At 45.7% G+C, this 12,057-nt stretch overlaps 1 protein-coding gene across 1 annotated transcript in view; it reads left to right on the plus strand.

Moving 5' to 3' along the window:
* SNX8 (sorting nexin 8) overlaps positions 1-9,864 on the plus strand; it is a 39,078-nt gene extending 29,214 nt beyond the window's left edge. The window contains exons 6-11 of the mRNA XM_081889264.1: positions 612-772; positions 2,344-2,476; positions 3,540-3,608; positions 5,382-5,531; positions 6,781-6,930; positions 8,462-9,864. Coding sequence (XP_081745390.1) covers positions 612-772; positions 2,344-2,476; positions 3,540-3,608; positions 5,382-5,531; positions 6,781-6,930; positions 8,462-8,575 — 777 coding nt within the window. The 3' untranslated portion in view covers positions 8,576-9,864. The remainder of the gene's footprint in view (positions 1-611; positions 773-2,343; positions 2,477-3,539; positions 3,609-5,381; positions 5,532-6,780; positions 6,931-8,461) is intronic.
* Positions 9,865-12,057: the final 2,193 nt, after the last annotated feature.

Below are 12,057 nucleotides of genomic sequence, written 5' to 3' on the forward strand. Positions count from 1 at the left end.
ACCTGGTTTGGCCCCTGTGAGAACAGGATGCTGGACTAGGTGGATCACTGGCCTCATCCAGCAGCCTATTCTTAGGTTCTTACAGGAGCTAGAGGAGTTCAGTTCGCATCAGGTAAATGGCACGGGGTAGGGAGGATTAACCTTGCCCTCCCCAGTTCTGCATTCTTGATATAATTGGGTCCCCTGCTGTTCGCTTTTAAGAAGATCTCCCACCTTGCCTTGTTTGGTTGTCTGGCTTCACTATCCCCATCTCTATTGCAACCCTGGAAGATTTTGCAAGAAATCATCACTTGGGCAACACATCTGCCCATTTTTTTGATTCCTGCTCCACCTTCTTGGAAAAAAAGGTGGATGCTTTTCACCCTTTTGTGATCCATGTATTGGCAGAGCTCCAGCTTAACTTTCCACACCTCCCTATGTTTGCGACACTGGTAGCTGGGTGTGTGAGCGTCTTTTTGTAATTCTCTGCTTATTGGAAAAGTGGGTCGTGTGGAGTTGCAAAGAGATTCCTAATTGACATACATGCTGTCTGAGCTTGTAGGCAACTTTTCTCTCTCTCTGTGAAGCTCTTTCGTAGGACCGGTTGTGAACTAATTTGTGTTCCACTCTAGGATTTCCTGCCAGCTGACATCCAGGTCCAGTTCGCTGCCAGCAGGGAGCTGATCCGAAACATCTACAACAGCTTTTACAAACTGCGGGATCGAACGGAGAGGATAGCCTCCCGAGCAGTTGACAATGCCTCAGACCTCCTTTTGTTCGGGAAGGAACTAAGGTGAACTGGATTCGACTGAACTATCTCTTTTGCAACCTCAAACACAGGATAAACTAGATGAGATGATGGAGATCTGTCCGGTCACTTTTTACATGATGACAAATTGCAGCTGTCGAGGGGCCCTGATCTGTTTTGGGACTGTGGTGCTGTGGGGTGGGAGAGCAACTATTTCCCTTTGCACTGTTTTTCTGAAACAAATCACATCTCCCCACCACCCTCACCCAAAACCTGTTTGTCCCCTTAAGCTCTGTACACAAAGGTGTTCCCTATGTGCATGAATGTTTTCCCAAATGGGGCAGATAGCAACTTCTTTAGAGGGTGGGACTGGAGTCATAGAAACTTGGGGGAATGCTGCAGAGAGAGAAGGTGTTGCTTTCCTTCCTCTGTGCTGCTGCTGCCCTGATCCACACCAAGTGCCCCACTGCTTCTGTTTGCTAGCATTTGAAGAAATTCCACAACAGATGACCTTTATCTCATCTGGTTTGATTCTTAGTGTCAGAGGCGCGATACCTTTTTGCAAGAACTGTGTGTCTGTGTGAGCTCACACTCCTGTTCCATGCAGAACTTTGGAGCTAGTCTCCCACCTTTTCTGATGGAACATGAATAATCTGAAGAAAGGTGTGCTTCCTGATCATTCCATGCGCCCTAAAAAGGCTAGGACAGCTTGAGCTTAATATACACAGAGCTACAAGGGAAGACTGGAGAGTGGAATTGCAATAAGTGGCTGCCCTCATTGTGGCCACACGGGGCACTCCTTGCACCAACTGATTTAAGTCTTTCTTTCTGCTGGCTGCTATGTGTTGCCCTATGTTAGATCTGAACAAGCCTTAATTTTGCAGATGGGTACAATCAATGGTGGAGAAAAGGGGTGTGGTGGGTGCGGCCCGCCTCAGGTGTCATCCCTGAGGGGGGGTGACATTGCCGCTTTGCCCCCCTGGGCCGCTTGCAGCACCCCCCTGGCACACACGCCATGGGTGGCAACCCCCTGGGATGCTTGCTGCTCGTGGCAACTCCCCCCAGGTGCACAGCATGAGCACCTGGGGTGCTGGAGTAGCCAGCTCTGCCTCTGGGTACAATGACCAAGGCTGTGTAAACATTGTGATTCTGTGATAGCACTGTCCAAGCACAGGATTTGATGGTGGGTACAGAATTTGGAATCTGCTTTCATTTTGTTTAAAGCAAGTTTCTAGCACCTGGGGGTGGGGTTGCAATGATGGGCTTGGAAGTGTGTAAACAAATTAATCTATACACATTTTGCTCAGTTTGCAAAATGTGTGCAAGTGGCAGGATCCTGTTTACGTTATTGCAAAATTTTTGTTTTTATTTTTGATCCAGATCACAGGCAACTCTGACAATGATCACTGATCACTTTATCCTCTGTAGCTGTCAGCTGCAGAAGAAGAGGGTGTACACTGGGGGTGGGGGAAGGGGCCTGAGTTGCAAAGCATAATGAGGGTCTAGTTAAAGAAGAAAACAGAGCTGTCATTTGGGACACGGGACCCTTGGGCAGCCTGTGGGCTTTGTGGAAGTCTCTTCCTAGACCCTCTTGCATGCTTCTTTTCTTCCTGTAGTGCTCTGGGCTCCGACACAACCCCACTCCCTTCCTGGGCTTCTTTGAACAATAGTGCTTGGGGAAACCTCAAACAGGCCCTGAAAGGCCTTTCTGTCGAATTTGCACTGCTGGCTGACAAAGCTGTTCAACAGGTGAGCTCCTGCTGCTTCTTCCTTGAAGGAAACGGGCTTTGTGGTTGTGCCTCTCTTTCCCCATAGCACTCCCCCCGCCCCAATATAAAATTCAGGGCCCTGCAGGATCAGACCTGCAAACAGCCATGTTTCTGGGTATTCATAGGGATACTGGTTTTCATCTGGAGGGGTAAGAAGCAAGTAGCACAGCCCAGGCAGGTTCTAAAAGGCCAGTGGCCCAGAGAAAGGAAGATGAGGCACGGGAGTCATAACTTGAGCTCCACACCCACCCAGATTTGCGTACCTGACACTTCTCCATCTCCTTGAGAAAAGGAGGAGGATCTGTGCCTTTCTGTGGCTTATACATCACTGGAAGGAACCCGACCTAAATTCTCCATGCCTTGCTGAGTTTGCAGCACTGTGGTGGCTTGGTGCATGTGCATGAATATGTTTAAGGGGGAAGGTGCTGATTATTTGAAGAGTGGTCTTGGCACACACGCTCTCTCTTCTCAGTCACTCCTTTTTCTCTCTGAACTTGGGGACACTTTGCTCCTCTCTCTTTCTGCTGTGAAGAGTCATCTGTTTGTTTTGACAGCCATATGAAGCTCCCGTAGAGCAGCCAGCCTGGCTGTCAAATGCCTTAGAGTGAGGATTGCAGTCGGAGGGTGTGGTTATTATATAAGGCCGGGTTTGCCCCTGATGGTTCCTCAAACCATCCGATTCTGCCTGGCTGCACAACTAACTGCACAACAGCTTTCAGTCATTATTGGTGTGGCGCTGCAGAGCGGCAGTGGTCTGCCAGGTCATCCTCTTTGCAGCCCCGGTGGCTTAAAGAGCAAAGCATCGAACCCTGTTTCCAGATTCCCAGTCGGAGCCTCCTGGCTCATGACTTCCCTTTCTCAGGCCCTGCTTAGATGGACAGCCTTGGCATCTAAGCCTGTTAGTCCAGGGCACTCCCACTGTAGGATACTGGAGATGTTGGGACAAGAGACTTGGAAATGTCTTTCCCTGTGTTCTGTGCCTAGATGGACTGCAGCCCAAGTCCACCCTGTTTCTTTCACTCATTTGCCCTTCTGCTTTCTAGGGTAAACAGGAAGAGAATGATGTGGTGGAGAAGCTGAACCTTTTCCTGGACTTGCTCCAGTCCTATAAAGTAAGCCCTGCTTTCTCTCTGCCAGTGTGTGAGTAAATGGCTCAGCTGTGTGTGCTTGTTTGAGGGCGTTACACGAGGCTTAATGGAAAACTATCCAAGGAATGAGTTGGGAGGCCAAACTAGACATTCGGGAGGTTGTGGTGGCAAGTTGGGCCTTTTTCAGGGCTGTGGGCTGGCCCTGGGAGGTGAAGCAGGGTAGGAAATACGGCCAAGGTTATTTGCAGTTTCAGATCATCTCAGTTTAGTGTTACGTTCAAAACCAGGAATCCTGGTTTACATAAACTATGGTTAGTTGCTAAACAAGCCATCTTCAAACCATAAATTATGATGATGTCTTGTTTTAACTAACAGTTGTCTGTTTTAAACAAGGGTTCCTGGTCTGCATGCAACATTAAACTGCGGTTCTTTGAAGCTGAAAGTAATCTCTGTTTTGCTCTGGGTCAGAGGCTTGTCTAAGTATTGCAAAGCCATGGTTTAGTGTAACATGTGAACCAGCCCCTTATCCTACTCACATCCATGTATCCTAAGATTTTGTATTGCATTTGTATGATGTATTTTAACTTCCTGTGGTGTTTTAATTCACTATGGGAGCCAATTATGTCTGATAAGTGGGGTAGTACGTCCCCCCTATTACAGATGGGGGGATAGAGGCTGAGAAAAGGTGTGTTGCTTAAGGCCCACATAGTGAAGTTGTGGCAAATATGAGATCTGAATGAAAAGCTTCCCAGCTTAAGAGATCTGTTTCATTCTGATATTGGGAAGTGATGCAGGTAAACATTCAGACGGTGCTGGCAGAGAAGGAACTCTGCTGTGCTCATTATTTTCCCCCCAGTGTGCTCATTATTATTGCCCTTGACAACCTCCTGTGTCTCCAAATGCTACCTGCTATTTACCAAACCTTTTTTTTTTTTTAAAAAAGATGGTAATTCTTTTTAACTTCTTTAAAATTGACTGCATCATAAAAATAATAATTATTTCTTGGAGCAAGATAGGCCAAGTTGGTCTTTTTGCAAATCTTTTTATTAAGCATTTTAGCATGGCACGAAACACAGAGCATAAAATACAAAACACACATACACACTGCTGGCAGCGAACAGTTTCCTGCAGTGCATTTAAAATGCAAACTGGAGAGTCAAACAGTAAAAGCCAAGTGGTGGTAAAACTCAATATCTGCAGACCAAAAGCCTTTTTGAAACAGGGAGGTCTGTATGCTGCAGTGGAAGGAGGCCACCCTGAAAGATGGCATCTCTGGGTGCATTCGCAGAAAAAGCCCTCTCCATTGTTCCAACCAAACAAGGGTTTGGGATGGATGAGGTCTTCTGAATCCTTTAATATATGGGCGGGCTTATATTAGCATTGCAGAACCTTTTATTTTTAAATCTTTTTTTTAATCAATTCTCCTGTGCTATCTTCCCAGCATGTTCTGTGCCCCCCCATTTTTATTTTGATAAAGTAATATTAATAAAAAAGAACAAAAAAATTCACCCCACCACTGAGACCATTCCATTGTAACTATCCAACCTCCCAAAATTTCAACACCTCTTGTGATGGTTCGTTCCCTTTCTGCTTTAACAGTACAAATTCTAAAAACACCTTCTATAGCTCCTCGAAATCATTTCTCCTGTGTATTCCCCATCTTACCTTAATGGCACATGCTAATTCATCATTAATAGCTCTATCCCACACCTCTTTATACCACTGTTATGTGGAAATGAGCTGTATAGAAAGCATCCTCCTTTACAGGATGACCTGACTTTCCTCTCTGCGATGTAGGATCTTTGCGAGCGGCACGAGAAGGGAGTTCTGCACAAGCACCAGAGAGCCTTGCATAAATATAGCATGATGAAGAGGCAGATGATGAGTGCCACAGTGCAGAACAGAGAGCCAGAGTCTGTGGAGCAGCTGGAATCCCGAATAGTGGAGGTACAATCTCCTGCTTCTCCCACTGTACAGTGGTACCTCGCGTTAGGTTACATACACTTCAGGTTACAGACTCCCCTAACCCAGAAATAGTGTTTCAGGTTAAGAACTTTGCTTCAGGATGAGAACAGAAATCGTGCTCCGGCGGTGCGGCGGCAGCAGGAGGCCCCATTAGCTATAGTGGTGCTTCAGGTTAAGAACAGATTCAGGTTAAGTACGGACCTCCGGAATGAATTAAGTACTTAACCTGAGGTACCACTGTATGTACTTTCTAAGCATTCAGGGCTTTGTGCATTCTATCCAGGTCTTGCCCACCTGGCTGTGGGCAGTGCCCTGTGAAACTCTTGCTAGTCAAGATTTCCAATGGTTCAGAGTGGTTTTGGGTTTTAGTCACCTTCAGTATCTGTGCAAAATAGGGTAATACTGGTGGGCTGGGTGAAAACAAAGACACACTCTGAGTAGTGTAGAGTTACCTCTTTGATTTAGTTGTGGATCATGTGTTCTGACCATAACAATCCCCAGAGTGGTATACATGTCACACGTTAAAAAAGGAAAATGGTAAAACCATCTAAAACTCTTGCTAAAGTCTCTAAGAACATCCAGGAATCAAACATTCACAGGTTAACAAAAACCAAACAGGTAAAACCAAAAAGTAAACTGGATCTGACAATTGACAGCATGCATTTGCTCACAGGTTGTAGTTTGGTGGAAAGCCAGAAAAGATGGGGCTAAGCAGGCTCCTGTTGACAGAGCACCCCCAAAGAGAAAGCACTTTGTAAAAGACGAGACGTGGAGCTTTGTCCCTAAAAGACATAGAGAGTCTCATAGGGGATTAGGTCTCCTACAGTCCGGATCTGGGGAGCCTGGGAAGTAGAGGAAGCTGCTTCAGCAGAGCAAGGAAGGGGATGATAGGCTTTGTATGGCCTGACCTGATCCAGAAAAAAAGCCACCTGCTTTTTTCTTGCTGCTCCCTGCACTCTCAGTTATGTCTGTATCCTGCTGTATATGTGAGTCACTGACAGGTTGGGTAAGAACAGCCTCCCCTTGTCGATAATGACTTGCTGCCTCTTTGTGGTTGCTTACAAACCTCTGGGGCTCTTGCTGTTGTGGGTGCCCAAGCTCCAGAAACAGGGGAGCTTAAATCGCCCCATTCTAGCATGAGAGACAACTGTTGAGTTACATATGTTGCATCCATCCTGCCCTCTGTGTCTGCTTCAGGAGCATCCCACCGATCTCTCCTCTTCTTTCACAGCAAGAGAACGCTATTCTGACTATGGAGCTGCGCAATTACTTCTCACTGTACTGTCTGCACCAAGAGACCCAACTGATCCACATTTACCTTCCTCTAACATCTCACATCTTGGGGGCTTTTGTCAATTCACAGATCCAAGGTCACAAGGAGGTGAGTGCTTTTAAAAATAATTGCTGTTGCAGTCGTACCTTGGATCCTGAACGCCTTTGTACATGGACGTTTTGGCTCCTGAACGCTGCAAACCCGGAAGTGAGTGTTCCGGTTTGCGAATGTTCTTTGGAACCCCAACATCTGATGTGGCTGGCACAGCTTCCGATTGGCTGCAGGAGCTTCCTGCAGCCAATCAGAAGCTGTACTTTGGTTTCCGAACGGACTTCCGAACGGACTTCTGGAACGGATTTCATTTGACTTCCAAGATACGATTGTACAGTGGTACCTCGGGTTACAAACGCTTCAGGTTACATACACTTCAGGTTACAGACTCCGCTAACCCAGAAATAGTACCTCGGGTTAAGAACTTTGCTTCAGGATGAGAACAGAAATCGTGTTCTGGCGGTGCGGCAGCAGCAGGAGGCCCCATTAGCTAAAGTGGTGCTTCAGGTTAAGAACAGTTTCAGGTTAATTACGGACCTCCAGAACGAATTAAGTATTTAACCCAAGGTACCACTGTATTACTTACTCAGTTGTTTCTCACAGGAGCCCAGGATGGGAAAACAAAACAGCACAAATTTTTTAAAATATTTGCAGCCTACCTGTATATCTTTCTGTGTCTATATAAATAGATACTTGGTGGGTGATCGTTCCTTTCAGCTTCTGCCAGTTTGGTTTTTTTAAGTGTCTCCCGTGAGAATTCCCAGTTCTTTTTGGGTTTGGTGAAGGCAGAATTCCCTCTAAGCCAGTGTGTATTTATTAATGAATGAATGGGACCAGCAACCCAGTGTTGCAGAGTAGAGAGTTCCTTGTTCTGGGTTTTTGCCAGTCAGCCAGGATACTCCACTCCCACCCCCTCCACAACATTTTCCATCTCTCTCTCCATATTGCTGTTTCCAAAAGAGCAATTTACCAGTGGCAACAAGTGGGCTGCTTTGAAGCAGCACAAGGCTTGAAAAAGTCGGGGGATCAGTCTTCTGTAAAAGTTTGGCTTACTCTTGAGGCATGCTTCCCCCGCCCCACAACGCTGCCTTGGGTGCAGCCCCTCAAGAACCTCGCTGCCTTGCCTGAATGCCAAATTGTGCCCTTCTCTCCTCTTCTCTGTGGTATGCTCCATGGAGGACCTTAAGGTCCATAAATAGCAACACCCTAGAGTTCCCGGGCCCTAAGGAAGTCAGATTAGCCTCAACCAGAGCCAGGGCCTTTTCAACACTGGCCCCAGCCTGGTGGAACACTATGTCTCATGAGACTAGGGCCCTGCATGATCTGATTTCTTTCTGCAGGGCCTGTAAGAGAGTTGTTCCGCCTGGCCATTGGCTTGGAGTCAATCTGATTCTCTCCCCCTTTTTTCCTTTCTCCTCCTGTGATGAGGCTGTATTTTAATGTTGTATTTTAATCTTGTTTTTAAGTTGTTTTAATTCAACTTGTTTTTATTATTGGTTGTTAGCCGCCCTGAGCCCAGCCTTGGCTGGGGAGGGCAAGGTATAAATAAAATTTATTATTATTATTATTATTATTCTCCTCCCTTTAGATGAGCAAAGTCTGGAACGAACTGAAGCCGAAGCTGAGCTGCCTTTTCTCCGGATCAAGCAACTTGTCAGCTCTACCCTTGTCCTCCCAGGAAGTCAACTTCTTTCCTAGTTAATGCCTTTGGACTGTGGGGCGTGGCAGGGAGCGAAAGGGAGGAGCTTGTGCTCCTGCGCATACGAATGTCGAGAAGTCCCCTCCCATTGGCTATATTAGTCCTTGTTGTTTCGTTTTGCTGCTTTGAGCTGCTCCATGATATATGGGCTGCCGGGAAATGTGACAGTGCCTAGAGCGAGAATGAGCAAGTTCAAACGGTTGTTATCTCCGCTTCATCAGTTTTCCTTGTGCGCACAGCCCCTTCGTGCGACTGATCAAACACAGCAGTGACTCTTTCACTCACTTGTTTCCCATTCATCCGAACCAGGAAGCTGTGGTTAGCAGCTTTGGAATAAGCCACAATAGTAAACCATGGTGTGATGTTGGCTTAATGTACTGGCCTGCTCTGAAGCTGTTGACCATACCGTAGTTTGCCAGTTTGGGTGAAATGGGAAAATCACATTAATGGAAGACTTCCTGACTCGCTCAAGTAGAAGGAGGCACAACAAGGCTGTTTGTTCAGCCAAAAGGCTTATTCAGATCTTGGTATTAAGCAGAGAGTTGAGAGTCAGTCTCTCGCCTTTTATATTGTTTTTGAAGGACTCTGGGGCGACCATGAATTTCTTTGCTCCAAAAGCTTTGGTTTTATTCTCTACTAGGAGCCTTCTGTTGCTGATACACTCTTCAATTTGAATATTTTTGGAGTTTATTGATTGGCCCTAGGAAAGCAACTCTTTTGCAAAGTCCTCAAAGGATTCTTGTGAGTTTTTATTTTATTTTATTAAGGGAGGGATCAGCGCTCAGTGGTCACAGCTCCCAGATCCAGTGCTTGCCATCTCCCATTAGAAGGCTCATGCAGCAGGTGAAGGTTGGGGAGGGTCCTTCTCTGCCTGAGTCTCTAGAGGGCCACTGTCTGCCAGACAAGACAGGACTGGGCTAGATGGGCAATAGTCTGATCTGGTATAAGGCAGCTTCATGTGCCTTGCTTTATATGTTCCTGAGAATATAGGTGGCAAATGTGAGGGTGAGCAGAGTGCCATGGGCCAAATCTGTCCCCCAGTGGGTTGCTACCCAATCGCCTCCCAAAGACACAAAGGCTGTGTACATGCTCCTATTTACTCTGCATCAAGTGTGCTCCTACAGTGTGTTTGGGAAGTGGTGAGCATGCGATGTGAGCCACAAGCCATATCTACGGCCATCTGCCATGGATGCTTTAGTTGAGATTCCTGCATTGCAGGGGGTTGGACTAAAGGACCTTTGGGGGTTCCCTTCCAACTCTACAATTCTATGATCCGTTCATTCCTTATACAGTGGTGCCTCGCAAGACGAAATTAATTCGTTCTGCGAGTTTTTTTGTCTTGCGAATTTTTCGTCTTGCGAAGCACAGATTCCCTGGGTATTAACGGTTTTAAGAAAAAGGAAACAAACTTGCAAGACGTTTTCGTCTTGCGAAGCAAGCTCATAGAGAAATTCGTCTTGCGAAGCAACTCAAAAAATGAAAAACTCTTTCGTCTTGCGAGTTTTTTGTCTTACGAGGCATTTGTCTTGCGAGGTACCACTGTAGAGTACTGCAGTCTGATGCATTTCCCTCCAATCCGGCTTCAATTTGAATTGAGAAAAGGACAATCGAGTTGTTTTTTCAGGTGGTATCATATAAACAGACACAATGTGCAGAAAGGGAGCCGCGTCTGTGGCATTAGGGCATCCCAGCAGTTCATACCTTTGCCACCTCCCACTTCTTAAAAGTGGTTCTCCAGCAAAACCAACTGCTGGCCAGGGACCAAAGGGACAGTTGAAATTAGACCTTTTATAGCAGAAAACTTCTTTTGCATATGCTTCTGTTCCAGCGTGGTGTGCTTTCAGTGATGTACACACGCAAGGAAGCTGTATCCTTTTCTGGGTAAACATCCTCTCCAAAATATATCGAATGCAAATGGTGAAAACCATGACAGGAAGATGTAATGTGGAATATCTACATTAAAAGCCATCTTTAGAAAGCTATGCAGAATATAAGAATAATTTGTATATCAAATACACACTTATTTCCAAATGGGACTAATGAAGTCAAAAAAGAATTTAGCATTCCACAAAGGAACGAGGCACAGATTTCAAAGTTGCTAAACTGAGATAGTATCAAATACTACTCAACCAAGTATAATGTCTTAAGGATGAATTAAAGAGAAAATCCACAGTGAATTGAGCAAGCAAATATATTAACTTCGCACACTTTAGTGTTTGCTATTTTACTGGCTGGGAGATTTATTAGTCCGATTTAGAGATATAGATAAATACATTTTAATATATTCTGAACTGCTTTCTGATATGGTCTGTTAATTCAGATATCTTGCGGTTTATATTTTTCGCTGGTATGCATTTCATATGTTTTATCTGTATGTCTGTGTTTTGTCTCCCACATTTTCGGTGCTTTAAAAAAAATTATCTACATATACGCTCTGCAGTATGGAAGCATGCAGCCATCACCCGTTTTTCAGAAGCATGGCATGGGGATCACATTGGAAGTAGCCACATTATTTCCAGCTTCAAAAGGTGTGTGAAGCGTTTGCTTCATTCTTCCCTTTAGAATTGCAAGATACGTGTGGTTGAGGAGGAGAGTGTAATGGTTGTTCCTCACTGCCAGATACATTGGCAGGAGGCTGTGTCCTTATCAATAGACCCCAGTACAGAATGTAATGAAAGCCTCTCTATCTGAATTTCTGACCCAGCTCTCCTTCCATTTGATGTAATGGCGACTTGTTTCAATTACTGGGGAAGATGGATCTTAACTTTGACATTCAAAGGGGCCTCCTCCTCTCCAGGGTTAGGCTCTGGAAAACAACCACCGCCACCCACAAGTTTGCAGCAGGAATGGTGTCTATGATGTCACCAGGATAACTTTCCCTTAATCCACACAGTGCATAGCAGGTGAGGGAAGGCAAAGGATAAATGTGTAGCCAGGTTAATGGTACAGTGGTACCTCTGGTTACATACGCTTCAGGTTACAGACTCCGCTAACCCAGAAATAGTACCTCGAGTTCAGAACTTTGCTTCAGGATGAGAACAGAAATTGTGCTCCAGCGGCGCAGCGGCAGCAGGAGGCCCCATTAGCTAAAGTGGTGCTTCAGGTTAAGGACAGTTTCAGGTTAAGAACAGACCTCCAGAACAAATTAAGTTCTTAATCCGAGGTACCACTGTATTGTGCTGGGTTTTTTGTTAATTACGAGACTAAAAAGCAGGCAGCCCCACTGTAGCATTGGGGGTGGGATTAAACTAGTGGGTGAAACATGGTTGGATTGACTGGTCTGTAATCTTGCAAATTGCAGAACCAGATTCATACTGCAGGTGGACATTCTGTTGTGACCTTTTGTGCTAGATCTGCCTTTGTTGAGGGATGTGTGTGTTTCATAGATAAAATATATAAAAGGAGGGAGGTCCTGGCTCCCTCTCCACAGGCTTCTTTGCCTTCTTGGGACCACATTTTAAAACAAATCTACATGTGCCTTAACA

The sequence above is a fragment of the Podarcis melisellensis genome, assembly GCF_964234715.1.
Source record: "Podarcis melisellensis genome assembly, chromosome: 14".
NCBI classification, from domain to species: Eukaryota; Metazoa; Chordata; class Lepidosauria; order Squamata; family Lacertidae; genus Podarcis; species Podarcis melisellensis.